Source organism: Sinocyclocheilus rhinocerous, unplaced genomic scaffold (genome assembly GCF_001515625.1).
Source record: "Sinocyclocheilus rhinocerous isolate Xijiao unplaced genomic scaffold, SAMN03320098_v1.1 scaffold1635, whole genome shotgun sequence".
Taxonomy (NCBI): Eukaryota; Metazoa; Chordata; class Actinopteri; order Cypriniformes; family Cyprinidae; genus Sinocyclocheilus; species Sinocyclocheilus rhinocerous.
The window spans coordinates 204,978-224,097 of record NW_015627629.1 but is presented as its reverse complement, the minus strand read 5'-3'; the positions used below and the strand labels follow the sequence as shown (position 1 = coordinate 224,097).

Below are 19,120 nucleotides of genomic sequence, written 5' to 3'. Positions count from 1 at the left end.
AAGGAGGGGGCTTTGTAGAAAACGAAGCGTTTGAGAGAGGCGGGGCATAGAGGACCTACAATAATGTACAGTATTTGAAAAATAATGTTTTTTGAACATTAAAGCATGTCAACATATTCTGTTACACCAAATACACAAAATAATGATCTTTAAAAAAGCATCATATGACCCCTTTAAAGAAAACAAAATAGTTTAAACTTACCTGACTCCCTAAACCAAAAAAAGATAAAAAATAAAAAAAATGGCGTCAAACGCCCTACATCCCTTAACTTACCAAAAACTTTTTACAAAGTATTTACAAGATATATATGTACAAGTCGATAGCTAACAGTTCAAAATCAGAATCCAAAATCGTAGTCAATCAGGCGTGGGTCAAGTTAACAAGAAATAACACCGGTTGAAATCACGAGCACTGACAAAATTACAATCACACTCACAATCTCTCTAGTCAGACACTTTAAGACTTAAACAAACGATGATGGCGAAACCGCAAAGGCAATAAGCTACACAGTCACGCACCATGGCACATTAATGGCAGAGGTTGAGTATTTGGGGCGGTCCTTATATCTGGATCAGGTGAGGAGGAGAACCAATCGCAGCCTCCAGCAAATTATCATAAGGAACCGCCCACCTGTAACACAAACATGCACATGCACATACACAGAGACTATATACACAGGACAGAATGGAATCAATGGACAAATGACTCGGGCTCATAACACATGTAGTGTATGATGGTCACAGACAGATTTTTTTAGCTTCAGACTCTGATTCTATTTAATTTACCTGAATTTAATCTCTGTCATTCACTTGTAAGTGAAAGGAAATTAAAAGCAGTAATTACAGAGCAATGATCATTATGAGAGAGGTTTTGCATTTAAAGTCTTTATTAATCCAAGATAATTTTATTTTATTATCTTGCTTTGTGTTTGTGTTTTCATTTTTAGTTATAGTATACATTTTTAATAGTGCATAAAGTTTGTCTCATTTTCATTTTTTGAAAGAGACTACTTGTAGTTTCAGTGTTTGCTTTAGCAGAAATTGCATCATACTCAACCTCAAATTATAGGAATTTGTTGGTACAGTAATATACTGACACAATGTAATATAATAATAATTATTATTTTTTAAATTCTTTACATCTTGTATTATAATTTATTTATGTGTACATTAATTTCCTACAGTTCAGTTTAAAAAAAAAAAAGTCTAAATAAATCACTAGTTTGATAAAAATAGTTGGAACCATGACTACAGAAATTATATAATATAATATAATGTTGTATATTGTTACAAAAGATTTCTATTTTGAATAAATGTTGTTCTTTTTAACGTTTTATTCATCAAAGAATCCTGAAAAAGGCATCACAGGTTCCAAAAGAATATTAAGCAGCGCAACAGTTTCCAACATTAATAATAAACCAGCATATTAGAATGATTTCTGAAGGACCATGTGACATTGAAGACTGGTGTAATGACTGATGAAAATTCAGCTTTGCATCACAGGAATACATTATATTTTAAAGTATATTAAAATAGACAACAGTTATTTAAAGTGTAATAATATTTTGCAATATTACTGTTTTTTTTCTGCATTTTTGATCACATAAATGCAGTCTTGGGGAACAGACTTCTTTCAAAAACATAAAACATGGTTGTATGTGTGTATTTTATATTTTATTATAATGATAATATTGCACAAAAGACCTTTCTACTTTAATTCTGATTCCCATCATACAACTTTGTTTTTGTTTTGTCATCTTGTGAAATGTCACCTCAGCTACTCACCTCTAAATGAGAACGTAAGAGCGCTGAGCCTCTTAATGTTCTTAAACAAAGCTCTCTCCTAACACCGCGCTCTCACTAAGCATGCGCTTAATGTATACAGTACATAGATTTGCATAAGACAGAATGATCTGAGCACTGACATACAGTGTTCAATCTAAATCCTGTGAAAACTGGAGATCTTTTTTTGCTGTTGTGTAACCTATTTTGCTCAGAGCTGGTAGAATGTGTCTTCACCCATTCAGATGTTGGAGTTGATTTGATCTAACAATCAGTACGCTGGGATCAGTGACTAAATTTCCCATCAATGACAGTAAATGTCTGATGGAAATGAGAAAAGAATGCATTTCCTCATATTCAGTCAAATGTTATCATATGATTGGAGTGAATGTGGACAGTGAAGAGAAAGACAGCAAGTGGTTATGCCAACTGAATGCAAGACTGCGATGTTGTTTCTTTTACATAACAGCAGTGTAACAGGCTTCATGTGTACATGTCTTTGTATGTGCGGCGTGTTCATTAATGCATACAAGTTTATACATGTTAGATAGTTGCATTTTAACAAGACCAGTAAGTAAAGTTAGAACTTGAAGATTTCAGTTAGTCATGTTATTGACTACGGTCTCCTGTACACCTTCTTTGTTGTGACCGGTTCCACTGGTCTTGCAGGATTATATTGACGCTCACCCAGAGACCATCATTCTTGACCCACTTCCAGCCATCCGAACTCTGCTGGACCGCTGCAAGTCCTACCAGCTGGTGCACAGGATAGAGGACTGCATGAGAGGTACTGTGATCCAGCACCCCTGTTCCTTCTTCCATTTTCAGGTTATACCAATGGTAATTTGCCCAACTACAAGATGCACTCACAGTTTGGGGTGAACTTTGTAAAGTAATGGTCTGGTAAGAGCTGTAACACAGCAGTTGGCATGTTGAGCTGTGGTGCTCATGCAGGAAAAACAGGTTTGAGTCTGACATGCAACATGTTCCCATTCCATTCTTTTGCTTTACTTAAAAGAATAGTTCTCCCAAAATTTTAATTGCTGTTAACATTTACTCACCCATTATCTTTTTACTTTCTTCTGTGGAACCGAAAAGGCGTATTTAAAGAATATCCTGACTGCTCTGTTACATATCATGGAAGGGAATGGGGACTGGGGCTGTCAAGATTCAAAATGACAAAAAACACAATGAAAGTATCATAGACATGGACTCATGCACAATATTCTGAAGCCATATGAAAATTTTGTGTGACAAACAGACTGAAATTTGAGTCGTTATTCACTGGAAATCTTAATACCCACCTTGTAGCTCTGCATGTTCATGCGGAAAATAAAACGTATCTGATTCATTTGTTCTTTGATCTGCACTTCACATGTTCACCTACCATCTACCATCTTTTATTTCCACACAAATGACATTTTGGGAAATGTTTGCAATGCACTTTGTTTATGTTTTTTTTTTTGCCAAATCACGGCCGCTGAGTCATGTTTTGCCCTGTAAGTGTCTGTTTTTAGACACTGTGTCAAGATTAAAAGAAGTTTACCAGCAGCCTCACAAAAAGATTTCTCCAGTTGTAGGAAAACTCATTCTAAAAATGTATTTTCATATAGGTCAGGTCAGGTGGTATTAAATGCATTAAATCGCAACATGTTGAATTGACTGTTGCAACATTAAACATGCTGCAATGTAAATGTTAGATTGGACGGCGCCAGAACTTGCAGATAACACAACTACCAAATTATACCCTGGCCATCTGTCACCGTCTCTGTTTTTTTGTCCTCTCACATTCACAGGCGGACACAGCGCCACATCCCTCTCTTTAGCAACAGAAAGTATGGTTACAGTGGTTACCATAGCAACACAAGTGGCAGCCGCTCTAGATACTCTAAGCATAGCAGCGTTCACACCATATTGGGTAAAATAGTTTTCGGTACTGACTGAGATATATTTATAATCAACATTTCTCTCATCTTCATTTCATTTTTTCAATAAATGTGCATACAGTAAAATATGACAAATAATAATATTTATTTTGATTTTATTCAGCAATATTTATAATTTTATTTAGTAATATTAACAACAATATTATTATTGCTGTTGTTGCTGTTATTTTATAGCCATATTGATATCTAATCACAAATTGTGCAGCCCTACAAACAAGCACAGCAAACCTAGTTGTTCAACCCTGGATAACTACTTAAATTGAAATTAAATACTGCACAGCACTGTTTACTTATATTACACTGCATACATTCTGTTAACATTTTTAACACCGAATACAGGTGATGAGGTTTTTTGATGACAGATGGACCGCAGTACAGGGCGTGCAGTGTAGTACAAGTGTAATACTGTCTGGAAAAAGTTAGCCATGGACACTGTTTATTTTCAGTAAGAGGGACAGAGTGACATGGAATGTAGAGCTGGCGAAATCCTGTGAATAAAACGGAGCCAAATGAGTGATAGAGGCTGAATGCGCCTCTGAGAGGAGCACATCGGTGAAGATCGCTGAGGCTCTAGCCCAAGCTGTGATATAAACGAACGCTATTGGCTATTTTAAAAAGGGGTGGGGCTGCTTGATATGTCCCACCCTGTCTTCCTGTTTCAGTTAAAATGACGTCAACACATAGAGTAACGCTGCGTGTTTCTAAGCATTTCAGGGGACCTTTCAATTTTATTTTATACTTTTGGTAGCTCGCTAGGTTCTGGGAACGGAGCTATGATCTATGATCTGTGCTTGTAGGTATCAGTTGATGAATTCCCACCAGTGTTCACCAGCACACAGGAAGTCGCCCACACACTGGTGCCGTAATGAATGCTGTTTGTCATCCCAGTCCTCAGTCAATTCTAGTCTATTTCTTAATGAGACGCCTAGTGGTTAGTCCCACGTTTTCTGGCTCCACTCTTGACCACATGACTCGTGCACATCCTGAAGAGCTTCACCTAAACATTGTCCTGCTGTCTTACATTCTGTCTGTGGAGACAAAGCAGGACACCATTTGTTTGTGCATGAGACGGAGCATTTCACTGTATAAGGCATCTGCTTTCATGGTATTGTGTTTAGCAGTTTTCAAATCTGATCAGCTCAAAGGGTGTTTATTGTGTAGTTTGAACTGGTTTTGGTACTGTTTTATCTGGGAAAATAGGGTCTCAGAGATTTAGTTTGATTAATTTTTTTTTTTTCCATAACAAAGGAGTGAATGGATGGAGGAAGAGGCTCGTATGATATTACGCTTCCCGTCTGTGCTGTCCGGCAGAATCAGAGCCAAAACTCCATAGCAGTGCTTTATAAACGTGTTCTAAACATTCCATAAATGTCATATAAATGTCTCGGCCGGCTCCGGCAGGTCTGCAGAGAGCTTGAAGTGTTTAGACAGAGCACAGATTGATCCTCGCTGAGCCAGAAATGGGAACATCACTAAGCGTTTGTACCTGCTAAAGAGGATCTCATTACTCTTCCCTTTTTATTTACTGAACAACTCTTGGCCAATTTAAATAGAATTTACATTTCTAATAATAAGTCATGTATTAACAGCCATCAAAAACATACATTTCTTAAAATCTCGGCACTGAAGTCTTGTACAAATACCTTCTAGAACTTTGCCTCAGTTTGTAAAATCTAAACGAAAAACCGATGTAGAATAAAGCACATTGCAAGTCAATGGGGCAGCTGTTCTCTACATTTTGTTTCAGCATTTACGTGAATTGGACAGGAAGAAAATGTTTATTATCTGATCTGTAAGTCATCTCAATTGTCTTTTTGAGGTGAGTATCTAGGTTAGGGTTATCTAGGTTATGGTTTTCTTTGTCTAAACAGTACTTGTGGATAGTTGCGTAACATCATTAATTGAGTCTATTGCATTAAAGTTACAAGTTTACTAGCTTTACGTGGTCTTGATGCTTCCAAAATGAACGTTATGTATATTTGCAGAAACGTTGCCACATAGGCTTCTATTGCAAGTGCATTACTATATTTGTTTCAGTTTTTGAAAGGCAAACAACACGCTGGAAATATTTTCTTACCGAACATGTAAGTCTGGATGCTCATTGTGGTTGAAATGTTTATAAATGGTAATAGTAGGTTGCTCACACCACTAAATCACTTGTCGGAGATTGCTACTGCCCTTTATTACTGGCTTTCATGAGCACTTATGTAAGCTTCCTCTGGAATAGGAGAACAAACAGCTAGCAGCTGGATAAATGGACCAGCTCTGATAAGAAAACCAGCACAGCTCTCTCTGTTTCAACACTACATGATATTTCAGTAGCGATACCATCATTTACCAACTCAAAAGCTAGCTAGGCAAAACGGGAAGTGAACGGCTAGCTTGCGATTTTGTTCCTGAATGGGGGATTTTGACCAATCAATACTGACCTTTTTGGTCGACTGTTTTCGTTTTTGCTGGTTTTGAGGAACTTTGAGTTAGTCCTCTATGCATTCAACTATGAATACACTATAGTTCAAAAGTTTGGGATAAGTATTATTATTATTTAAAAGAAATTTATACTTTCATTCACCAAGGCTGCACAAAATTGATCAAAAGTCAAAGTAAAGGCATTTATAATGTTACAAATGATTTCTATTGTAAATAAATGCTGTTTTATCAAACTTTCCATTCATCAGCTAAAAAAAGTATAATGGTTTCCTCAAAAATATTAAGCAGCACAACTGCTTTCAACATTGATAATAAAAATAAATGTATCTTGAGCACTAAATCAGTATATTAGATTGATTTCTGAAGGATCATGTGACCCTGAAGAGAGGAGTAATGATGCTGAAAATTTAGCTTGGCCATCACAGGAATAAATTATATTTTAAAATATATTAAAATAGGAAACAGTTGTTTTAAATTGCAATGCATTTTCACAGTATTAAGGCCCGTTCACACCAAGAATGATAACTATAAAGATAACGATATTAGCGTCCACACCAGCAAACATTATCGTCTGTTTATTCTAAGCGCTCGCGCGTCTGCCGCTGTAAATTCTCGAGCTCGTTACAGCAGGATGGATTCTGATTGGTTGTGAATATTTTTATCGTTCATCAGCTGGAAAAAATCGTTCTGAAAGTGATTCCAACGATATCGTTTCTCTGTGCCTTTATCGTTATAGCTGTGGTGTGGACTCTGCTATTCTTTCATATTGAGAACGATTTTTAGAACTATCTTTATCGTTATCTTTATAGTTATCGTCCTTGGTGTGAACGGGCCTTTACTGTTATTAATGTATTTTTATAAAGCGGATAGTTCCGGACCGGTCCTTGATTCTGATTGGCTGAGCCGCGTTCAAAGCTGTTGTAAATTACTCTACAAACATACACCTTTGTTTACGTTTGTGTGTTGCTTGGCAACCACTTTGTTGCAACCACAACTGTTTCTGAGGAACTACATTGTTTGGTGGAAGAATACTGTTTTTATTAATATCATTACACTTTATTTGCTCTGTTTTATTCTGTGAAACCTTACTACGTATATGGAATAACCATTTTATAAAAGCAATAAGCCCCATGAAGCCGTGGTTTACAGTGATTTTATAACAGCTAAGGGGGTTTTAGTCACTCCGCTTCGTGTCGTGCCTAACAACGCCCCTTAGCTGTTATAAATTCACTGTAAACCACGGCTTCTTGGGGCTTATTGCTTTATTGATGTTTTCAGTAGTCTTAAAATGTTATTTTACCATTTCTTGAAATACAAGTTGTGTGATGAAGTGTTTCATAATGTGTACTAAAACCCTTGAGTCATGTCGAGTCTTTTCTTCAGCTTTGAAAAGCATCTCATCAGTTTTGCTACCTCTCCACACAGGCGGTTTACCGTGATCATATCAGTGCACTGTGTCATCAGCCTGTTGAGGCTTCGCTCTTCAACTCATTTCCTGTGCTACACTTAAAAAAAACCTTCCAAAACATGCCTTACCTGCCTAGATAACAGCACGAACACTGAAACTCTGCAACAAAGCAGATTCATTCACTGAACCTCTGGGCGGTTGCTTACTGGCCCAAGTCAGAAGAGCCTATTCCCAAGTTAAGCCCAGTATGCATCTCTGTTTTGATGATTCATCCTTATCCGATAATGTGCCTCCGGTCGGAATTCGCAAACATAGCTACTCATTCACAGCTATTGACGCTTTTGTTCCGTCTATGGCTCTGTTTGCTCATCTGAGTGATACCCAGGACAGTGAGACTACAGTATTTTCAAACAAAGCCTTGAACCCACGGGTCAAATTGCTGCGCTTCTATTGACTGGCTTCTGCATTATGCAGAGTGAGTCGGGCTCAGTGCCTTCTGTCCATTGTTCTCCATTCGGTAAAATAAATAGGGAAGTAAAGGCAACCAGAGGGGTAACTGTTGACAGAAGACCTTACACAAGTTGTTCTATAAGAGTCGTGGGGGATAACATCTACTCTTACCAAATAACATCATCCCTGTGAATGCGTAAATGTGTCTAGTTACTCTCACCTAACTAGTCCTGCCTGTTCCACAATTCAGATGTCTTTATATTGTTTTTGCTTCCCTTTTCCCTGCTTAAATGATCATCACCGCTGGTCAGTGGGAGTTTTAGTGCTTTGACATTTGGTATTTCTTGCTTGTTATGCTTGGTTTTTTTGGTGTTCTTCAATAACTTACCGGTAATCATAAATCACCATAAAGTTATGGATATTTCTTATGTTTTTATGAAACATTGAAATAATGTTTAGTATAAATAATTTGCCTTTGCACATAATTTTTCTTTTTAAGTTCATAATCTTCATAATCTTTCATCAAAAACAAAACATTAACATAACATAAAAACATTTTTAAAATGAAGCTGTTTCACTTGAATTTTTTAATGTGTTATTTTTATTTTATTTTATTTCTTTTGCTTTGTTTAAAGTTCTGTGGCTCCATTAGCAAAGATGCCAGATTTCAGATTGCATACTTCCAGGTTCCTGCGTCAGCCAATCAACTGCCATTTGAGATAAATAATTCTGATGGATAGTGTTTTTCATGTATTTTAGACTCATTGAGGTACAGTGAAAGATTTTTTCAACTTTTGCTCACACGACGAGGGTCGGTTTTGCAAACCTTTGCATTTTCCCTCTATTATCTTTGCTCTTTTGATGGAGAACAGCTTGGTCCACCTGCTAAACTGGCACCAAACCAGCAAAGACCTGCATGGAATCTCATTAATGCATATAACATTGGAGCAGGACTCACCTGTCTCGTCCTGTCTCTCGTTCTCTCTGCAGATGTGAGGATCTGTTCTCCTCCATTTATGGTGCTGAACAGTGAGTGTGGCCCAGACACGCTGGAGCAGATCAAGCAGCACAGTCTTACATTCCCTTTCAGTAAGTTCCCACCTTGTTTAATTAAGTAAAACAATCTGATATACATGATTTATTTTGAGATTGCATGGTTTTGTTTTGTATGGTCAGACAGCATTCATTTTATTTGTGCAGAAAAGAAGTCCTAAAAAATCAAGTGACCGCACCAATAGCTATGACCACAAAGACGCAGTTTTCAATAATGTCCCTTACTAAACTGCTATTAAATCACAAAACTAGATTTCACTGCATTAAAGGTTTTAGGAGTTGCATGCATTATTAACTAAACAAACTCATCCACTACCTTAGAGTGTTTTTCTTTTCTTCTCATCCTGCACAGTTTGCAAAACACGGGTTGCTCACGGAACTAACTCTCATGAGGTAAGAGACTTTTCTAACTCCGTTTTTGTGAAACGTGACCACAGAGCTCATGAAACACTAATACACTCAAAGCATTGTTTCAAAACCTAGTTGAGCTGCCTTTGAAGTCAGCATTCTCTGTGAAGCTGAACCTCAGAATTAGTTAATCTGGAAAGTTCAACTACACAAGATTCTTTTTTTTTTGGTCAACATCCACTTGATGTGCACAAAAGGTAGAAAATAGTGAAAAAAATCTTGAGATTATTACAATGTTCTTCATACTAAGAAAAAAAAATTCTTAAAATGTTCTTTGTGGAACCCAAAATGGTGGTTCTGTGGAATTACGGTGAAAAGCCTCTTTTGGAAGCTTTACTTTTGAGAGTGTTTTCATCTTTTGAATGGATACATTCAAGTTTTCTGTCTCTTCTCACAACAGATGGCTATAATATTCAACGCAGAGGACCTAAAGGACGTGAAGCCACCGTGTGTCATTCAGAGTTTTATAAACCACAATGCCGTGCTCTATAAGGTGTTCGTGGTGGGCGAGTCGTACACTGTGGTGGAGAGACCATCACTCAAGAACTTCCCCTCTGGACCGTCTGGTAAACCTTCAGCCCACACTTCAGCTCTTTATGCATGTTATTTCCATGAAAGGCCACTGCTGCGAAATGGTTTGTTTCACTGCGATTGGACCATTCCGTTTGTTTAGGCGTGATTTACATTACAACATTCCTGCTGTATTACCCAGATGCCTTTGCATAGCTGATTTTGCAGTGAAAAGAGTCGATCAAATTTTGCTGCAACCCTGTCAGCAAAAGTGCTTACCCAAGTCTGGTTTCCACTGCGGGCTGCTATAAAGTATTGTTTTGTTTGCATATGCTAATGTACTTGGAGTCCATGCAAACCAGTTACGGTTACTGGGAGAGCGACTTGTCAGTTTAATGCAAATTCAGGAGGTCAGCTCTGTGCCCCACATGCCTTGCCTTCCAGCAGTATTCAAATGAAAAAAACCTGTTTAGAAGATTAAAACAAAGGAAAAAAAAGAGGCACAGTGTTTCTAAAGACAGATCAGGCTGTTAGTGATTTCTAAGAATTCTGTGAAGGTGTGAAATAAAAAGGCTGAGGAATTTCTTATGCAGGTTTGAAAAGTTATTCAGTAAGATTCCGGAAATCAGAGTTTATGCCACAGGACTTTAAAAAAAATTTTTTTTTTAAGATTTTAATGACCAAAACTAACATGTTTTAAGCCCAATGCAAAGCCAATGAGAACTCATAACACCACATAATACATTTTAATTATATATATAATTTAAAGAAAAGAGTTTAATTAAATTAAAACAAATACATTGTATTTGATTTATTGATTGTTTAGTCTGAATACATACATTTTAATGGCCATTAATGGAGAAACATTACTTGGTTCAGAATAAACTAAAGTTTCTACACAGGCATTATTGAGCAATGCAATGCATATTTTCATGCTGTAAGAGAATTTCAAAATTAAATAAACTACGAATATTAATAATAAGATTTGTAGGTTATATCCAAATTTTAGTTAAAATGTTTTAAAACATATATGGCTTTCTAAACTACAAAGCATGTTGCATTTTAATGCCTTTTAATATTTCACCTTCAAATAGATTGTTTTCTTTATTGAATGGCACGAGGCTGCCATATTTAGAAGCTATACAGATGAAGATAAATTTTCTTAGGTTAAAAAAAATACTATATTTGAGGATTAATAGATGTACATCATGAATATGTGGGGTGTTTTGATGTCTGCAGAAAGAAGGAAGGCGAAATGGAGGGTCGCCGTCTCCCTTAATGAATTTCTTTACTGGCATTTGAGTGGGAGGCCATAAATCTCAGCATCCTCTTGGCACTAGATTTTTGTGTTTGCTGCTCCTCCTCCTCAATCTATTTATTCTCCCTCTCTGCCTGGCACTCCTGAAGCTTTGACTCTCTCAGCTGAACCGCGGCTTTCTGCTGCTGTCTAGTGGCTTCCTGTGCACTTGCACTCTTATACTTTTCCTTTTATTCAACTGAAAGTGTTTTTCACAGTAATGTGTTTGTTTTTACGCCTTTACAGACAGAAAAGCGATTTTCTTTAATAGCCACAATGTGTCCAAGCCAGAGTCGTCCTCTGACCTCACATCTGTAAGTTCAGTTCTCTCTAGTCGACAAAAAGCTTTAATACAACAAATCCTGGTGGGAATTTAAGCAATGGGTATTGCATACTTCTCTTTCGTTTGCATTTTTGACAGAGAGATAATGTAGAAGGTGTTTCCCAACCACCGAATGAGGGTGTCATTAGGGAGCTGTGTAAATCTCTACGGGAATCTCTTGGTGTTTCGCTCTTCGGCATCGACGTCATCATTAACAACCAGACGGGCCAACACGCTGTCATAGACATCAATGCATTCCCTGGTGTGTATCTGTTATCTGTCCATGCAAATATCCTGCTAACTACAAGGCAACTCTCCCGTGCCAGATAGAGTTTATGTACACAAAACATTGAATAACTCTTTCATTTGCGCGCATACACTCTTATGCGCACCAAAGCTGCATTTGTTTGATCAAACATATAGTAAAAACAGTAATATTGTAAAATATATAAAGAACTGTTTTTGTCTTTAGTGTCACATTATCCTTCAGAAACCATTCTAATATTACGATTCGGTGCTTAAGAAACTTTTCTTAAGAATATCAAAGTTGAAAACTGTAATAATTTTGTGGGGGGAAAAAAAACTTTCCCCAAATTTTTGAACAGTAATTGGTAAGATGATGGTTGGTTGAGGTTCATTTGCATCTTTGTCTCCCAAAAATATATAATGTGTTTGTATCAATAACAAATATGTGCAAGATGATTAAAAGGGAAATATGTAGGATGTAAGCTTTATAAAATTTAAGGGGGTCTGAATACTTTCCGTACCCACTGTATTTTATGGTTTTCTTGTCACATGACAACAAAATAGCTGTCTACATGTTAGTCATACCACTTGCATATAATATATTAAAATAATATATTAATAACAAATATAACATTTAACATAAAATAAAAATTGGTTATAAAAAAATCTAATCCAATAAAAAGAAATTAAAATAATGAAAAATAAACATTTAAAATGAAACTGCATCACTATTTTTTAGGAAATAATATTGTCGATATCAATATTAAGAAATAAAAGGACATTAGAAGTTGGACTGACTGTCAGGCACAGCCAAAAGTGAGTTTTGATTTAGATCTGTGCTGACCTGAGTCGCAAACTGTTTCAGATAGTCTAGTATGATTTGGTGAACTAGTTCATCCAGTTCACTAAAAAGAACTGGTTCAAAGTAACGATTCATTTGCGAACCGGACAACACTACTAGGAACTGTGGAGTTAGATCTATGAACTCAGCGCAGCCGAGACGTGATTTTTAAATTGCACAATAAACTACAACCACTAAGTAAAATAGCAGTGTGTCATCGATTAACCTCACACACAAACCAAGCACACAACAAACTCTCACTTCACAAAAACTATATTACATATGTGCTACTATGCAAAATGTATTCATTGCACAGATCGATTTTTTGTTTTTGTTTTAATAGCATGTTCTCACTGACCAGTTTGTGCTCAAAAATCCTCTTCATGACCACAGATTTGATACATTACCACTTGTTTTTACTCTTCTCAGGGTATGAGGGTGTCCCAGAGTTCTTCAATGATCTCCTCAACCACATCATCAGTGTCCTCCAAGACCACTCCTCCAGTGACCCCTCTGCCCCGCCCCCTTTAGGCGCAGGAGAGTGCAACCGCGCCCCGTCCCAGGAGTGCTGCGGCATGCTCGGCAAAGAGTCGGACGGCAGCCCCTGGATCGTGGAGGGCGACGGTGGTCTGAAAGGCCCACGTCAGAGACTGGGCTGCAACTCGGCCATGTCCCCCAACTTCCAACAGCACTGCGTGTCCACGATAGCCACTAAAGCCTCGTCACAATAACTGCCGTGTCCCCATGCACCCCTCGTCCCGCCGTCCTTCCCTGAACAAATCAATTTTTTGCAGTGAGTGAAAGTTATTACATATTTTCCCTACATTTTGAATAATTTAGTGTATTTATCTTAATATTATTCAACATCAAGTATTTTTTGAGAGCCATAACATGTTTTCTTGGGGTCATGCAATTTGACATCATGTCCAAGACCACTCCTCCAGTGACCCCTCTGCCCCGCCCCCTTTAGGCGCAGGAGAGTGCAACCGCGCCCCGTCCCAGGAGTGCTGCGGCATGCTCGGCAAAGAGTCGGACGGCAGCCCCTGGATCGTGGAGGGCGACGGTGGTCTGAAAGGCCCACGTCAGAGACTGGGCTGCAACTCGGCCATGTCCCCCAACTTCCAACAGCACTGCGTGTCCACGATAGCCACTAAAGCCTCGTCACAATAACTGCCGTGTCCCCATGCACCCCTCGTCCCGCCGTCCTTCCCTGAACAAATTGTGAAGACAAACTGAATAGTATACATTAACAATAATAACTATTATACTGATGATATATCTGTAATCAAAAATAAACTATATTGGGAATAATCATAATGATGTTGATAATGGGCATTGGATTCTATCTCCTAAGCCTTTGTATACGTTTTATTTTTTCATTTTCTTTCTCTTCAGTCTAACAACTCAGTACTGTAATGCGAACTTTCGGGAAATCAACAGTGATCAGCAGCTATTTTATTATTTTTAAAAAAATCATTTTTAATTTGAATCACAGTGGATGTTAATTAATTGAACACGCTAGGCATGTTGGATATCTACGCTGGAAAAGGTTCTGAAGTTTGTCTTTTGTTGCTGATGGAAAAAACTAACAGTTGTGTGTGTTTTTAATGACACAGAACCCAAACACACCCAAGAATCTAACAGACAGGACACCTTAAATGTCTTTGTGCTCTGTATTTAGTGGAAATCCTATATTGTGAGGATCCATGTTGTTGTGCAGCGCCTATAGATCTGCTCCGTAAGACAAACGAAAGCCCGGCGTGCAGCTCTTGTAGGCCGTGTGCCACTGTGTTTGATCTTGTGACACTCCGTAATCTTTTCATAATGTTCCAGAAGACTTTCATCATCCTTCTGTAAACATTGTGACACCTGACATTTTTCATGTGCATTTCAATGCATCATATCATAAAGTGTTATATGAAGTTGGGAGAAAACCGAATGATGAAGTTCCAGGTGAACTGTCAAGTATCATTAATGTTTTGATCGTTGTTTTGAAGAGGCTAAAATTCTACTATTCTAAAATTCTTCTTATAAAAACGGATAGTTCCGGTCCTTGATTCTGATTGGCTGAGCCACGTTCGAAGCTGTCGTAAATTACTTTACAAACATACACCTTTGTTTACGTTTGTCTGTTGCTTGGCAACAATGCCTCTTAGCTGTTATATATACACTGTAAACCACGGCTTATTGCTTTATAAATCTACGTTGTTTTTTTTTGTCAATGTTGAGTTTGGTTGGACGGTTGCAAGAGGATATTCTGACATTCCTTATACGCGTGTGTTGTTTTTTAGCGGACAGTCCTATAAAAGTTCTAATGTTTTGTATATGATCCAGTTTTGAAAGTCATATTTATGACTCCGCTTCAGATTAGTACAGAACAAACTGCATAAGATGGATGTTAATGTATATGTTGGGAGTATTTTGTCTTGTTCTAATTGCAAAGAACACATCTCTTCCACAGAGAGTTCAGCGCTTTGATTCTTGGTTACCATTCCTTGGTAAAAAAACAAAACAAAGACATATATATTAGATTTGTGCAATTTGACATATTATAAATGGAATAATTGCTAACTTGTCTGAAAATTACTAATGAATACAAAGTATTTGTTTTATACATCACATTGTTAGTGAAGCATTGCGTTTGGTTGCTGATTTAAATTAATTTCTAAATTGGTTTAGCACTAATATCAATGTACTTAAAACCATCTGAACAATTGAGCAGTAATTTATACATTTAATTCAAATGTAATAAAGCCAAAAAGGGATTTGAAGCTTTTTAGGTTCTCTTTTGGAAACTTGTTTGCATATATTGTATTGAAAGCCTTGGACATCCCACAGCAGCTTTTTTTTGTAGAATTACAAAAATGATCATCTTATTTGTATTCATGTTTATAAAAGAAATTTCGCCCACTTAGTGGCCATAAAGTGACTTGGATTACTCCTACACGTTTGAAGACCAACAGAAAACAGCTTGTTTTTGTTCACTGTGAGAGGAATGAATGTGTGGAGATATTTGACAAACAATGTCTTAATGTGGTAAACCAGAGCGGTGTGAATGGACTGCTGTCATCAGCATCTGCTCCCGTTTTGTTCAGTTTATATGAAGTGAACATTTATGCCACTCCACTGGCCCTTAGCACCTTATGTTAATGCTTTTCTTGTTCTTATGGGGTCCATTTTTTGAGATGAATATTTTCATAGGTACACCAATATCCTTTTCTATAATAACTCCCTCCATTGTTATGGAATACAAATTAAATGGTCATTATCATTTAGATGCCGTTTCGAAGAATATGAGCCATGTTGACTTCAACAACAATTCGATTTTTTTTATTTTTATTTTTTTTATTGGACGTGTAGCCTCTTGCTTGGCATGGGTATTTATATCAGGAGTGTTGGAATATGTTTATATGATTAATGGGGAGTGTGTTCAGATTAAGTTTGCATTTTGTATATCCTAAAAATGCTCCAAGTCTGAGTCCTTTGAGAGTTTGAGAGAATGACACAGACTTCAACACAGCTTTACCTTTTGACTGTGTACGTTTGCCTTCATTGTGCTATCAAATAGAAAATCTCCACACCTACTAAATTTTCTGTGTCTATCATTTGTAATTGTTTTCAGATCTTATATAAGGCTCCCCTTACTTACATATTCATACACCAGGGCCAAAAACCATAAGGACCATGGGTTAGCATCTCTGGTTACTTCAGTATCAGAATGTGACTCAGTGCTTGACTTTTTGAAAGGGCCATTATACACTATTCATGCATATCATGCGGCCATGCCAGAAGTTCCCTATTATTAAGTTATCAGCACATGTACTCACTTTCATGTTACTCCAGACCTTAGAATTACTTTCTCCCATGGATCATATGAGTCAGGTGGACATTGAGTCACGTTACTGTTTGAAAGTAGTTTAACTTTGAAAAACGTGTCTGGAAAGAAGACAGGGTTATTATAGTTAACTAAAACTGAGTCTGAAAACATACTTGAAATAGAATATAAAAACACTCAATATATCAATAACATGATGTACTAAAACTACTAAAACTGCAAAAAAAATTATAAATAAACAAAAAAAACTAAAATGACAAAAAACACAAAATTACTAAAATTGGCGCAGAACTAAAAAATATAGAAATTATATAGACATTGAATTTATTTAAATGAAATAATTTAAACTATATAAACATTTAAATGAATAAAAATAACAACAAAATTACTAGTTTTAAAATTAAAAAGGAAAATATTCAAAATATGGATGAAAACAATAATAGTACACCAATGATACTAAAATAACATTGACGTGAGAAAACTTGAAAAATTATAAGACTTTTTTTATTTTATTTACATCTATTAAACACAAAGTAGATTATTATCTAGTCCCGTTTTCTGTCGTTAACAGAAGCATTTTTGTAAGCTACTTTTATAAAGGTCAGAAACAGTTCAGACCTCACAGAGTTAATCTAGTGTACTGTAGTAGGCCTACGACAAAAGCCATTAAACTGCCGTTTGTCCTAAATGAGCAGGCCATATAGAGCATAGACAATTTACGCCTTCCTTCTCCTGCTCGCCATTGGTCCACACATTTTCATTCAACTCATCCTCACGACCTGATTGGCCAGACTTTCTGTCAATCACTACCGCCGCTCATGATTGGCCGGTCCCAGTTAACTAATGCGAAAAATCCATGTTCTCAGGTTTTGACATGTCACTAGAGCAAAGTCACCCGTCCGATCAGAAGTAGAGAGAGTCGCTTCATGCTTCGCACATGTCACAAGTAGTACAAGCCAGACTCCAAAGCCGATTTACATCGTCTGAACAAAACAAAGCATTTGCCCTAACATTATGCAAACCGTCTAAAGTTGTGCACTTCACTTGAATTGAAACATGTCGTCGATCCGTTTGTCTTTGGCCGGACGAAGCTGCGCTGACAGCGGACTGAGCGGATAAACGAGACTGAATGTGACGGCTCGTCGCGTCGGTGAATGAAGAAGCACCAGCCGTTCGCTTCGAAGCAAAACACGTCCGAACATGGCTGACAGAACAGCTCCGAACTGTCATCTACGACTCGAGTGGGTTTACGGCTACCGGGGACACCAGTGCCGCAACAACCTGTACTACACGGCCGCCAAGGAGATCGTGTACTTTGTCGCCGGCGTCGGAGTTGTGTACAACACACGGGAACACAAGCAGAAATTTTATTTGGGACATAACGATGACATAATCAGGTAGGCACATTCACGTGGATGTTTTTAAGGAAATCCATACATTATTATTATTATTAGGCTAATGTTAGTATTATTTTACCAAATGCATGCCAACTTAGTAATAGTGAACTCAGTGGTGCTGATGCATTCAAGCCAGTATCAGGCTACTTATATAAGACGTCGCTGTATATTTAATCGCAAGAAAGTGGAGAGAGATGGAGGTGGAAGTTGCTCCGCTGAGGCGCTGTCCAGCACGCCAGGCTGCTGAAGCTGAAGGTGATCTCTGTCACGCTAAGCGATCGCCCGATCACCTTCACGACAGCGCCTCAGCGGAGCAGCTTACCGGGCAGGACGCGTTCTTCGTGCATTCTGTCAATGCTATCTTTTAATTGTTTTAGTCCATGTACATATGCGTCAGGCGGACGTTTGCGTCGCGTCGCGTCTCGCTGCAAGTTAAAAGTAGTTCAACTTTGAAATGCGCGTCTGGAGTCATCTGCTTTCTCTAAGCATCGCTTTGCTCTCCGTCTGGTGGTTTTTTCAACGCAAAACGCGTCCTTTGTAAACGGCCACTTATAAATCCCTCACAAATCGCAAAGTGATGGGCTGTTTGTAAAGGTGCGGTCACATTTACCGTCATTTCAATAGGAATCCACGCGAACGGGAATTTTCGCAGCAGAAATCGGTTTGGTTTGAAAGTGACTTCTGTGTGAGCTGTGCTTCATTCTTCGCTACACTGTTGACAATAGATATACTTTTCTCAATAGGCCTACTTCGAATATATTGTTGAATTTTCCCTCAAACATATAAATAACATTCCTCAAGCACAATACTGAGCAGGCTGTACAGAAAAGGGTGTGTTTGAACCGCGGTTCCAAGAGTGATAATATTTAGTATAACGGCACTGGAGCCTTTCCTCTTACGTGTTTCAGAGCTGGTTTCTCTCACTAGTGTGCAAGGAGTGTGAAATGGAAAACCCGCAGTGGATCTTTAGGAGTGACTGCAGAACAGTATCAGCTTTGTCACTCCGCTCCACTCATCTGTGAATTTCCAGCCGGCCTTTACTCTGTACTTTGCCATGCTTTTATTCTGATCTCAGGGAAATCATATTTTTTTTCGTGGCGATTTTGCATGAATTTACATAATACAAAAGCATACTATTTTAAAATATATATATATATATATAAAAAAAAAAGATTTTAAATTCTTATCATTTTAC

The 19,120-nt window shown here is 37.6% G+C and overlaps 2 protein-coding genes across 3 annotated transcripts in view; both read left to right on the top strand.

Annotated features, from left to right (window-relative positions):
* The window catches only part of itpk1b (inositol-tetrakisphosphate 1-kinase b), a 42,575-nt gene extending 28,269 nt beyond the window's left edge, over window positions 1-14,306 (top strand). The window contains exons 5-12 of one of the 2 annotated variants that reach the window (XM_016543177.1): window positions 2,452-2,569; window positions 9,007-9,105; window positions 9,422-9,462; window positions 9,878-10,043; window positions 11,531-11,598; window positions 11,706-11,868; window positions 13,123-13,230; window positions 13,670-14,306. In XM_016543177.1, the coding sequence (XP_016398663.1) occupies window positions 2,452-2,569; window positions 9,007-9,105; window positions 9,422-9,462; window positions 9,878-10,043; window positions 11,531-11,598; window positions 11,706-11,868; window positions 13,123-13,230; window positions 13,670-13,863 (957 nt within the window). In that variant the 3' untranslated portion in view covers window positions 13,864-14,306. Of the gene's footprint in view, window positions 1-2,451; window positions 2,570-9,006; window positions 9,106-9,421; window positions 9,463-9,877; window positions 10,044-11,530; window positions 11,599-11,705; window positions 11,869-13,122; window positions 13,465-13,669 lie in introns of those variants that run through there. The other variant, XM_016543170.1, reaches the window with a different exon arrangement.
* A 3,102-nt stretch (window positions 14,307-17,408) lies between these two features.
* The window catches only part of eml5 (EMAP like 5), a 119,874-nt gene continuing 118,162 nt past the window's right edge, over window positions 17,409-19,120 (top strand). The window contains exon 1 of the mRNA XM_016543946.1: window positions 17,409-17,925. Coding sequence (XP_016399432.1) covers window positions 17,729-17,925 — 197 coding nt within the window. The 5' untranslated portion in view covers window positions 17,409-17,728. The remainder of the gene's footprint in view (window positions 17,926-19,120) is intronic.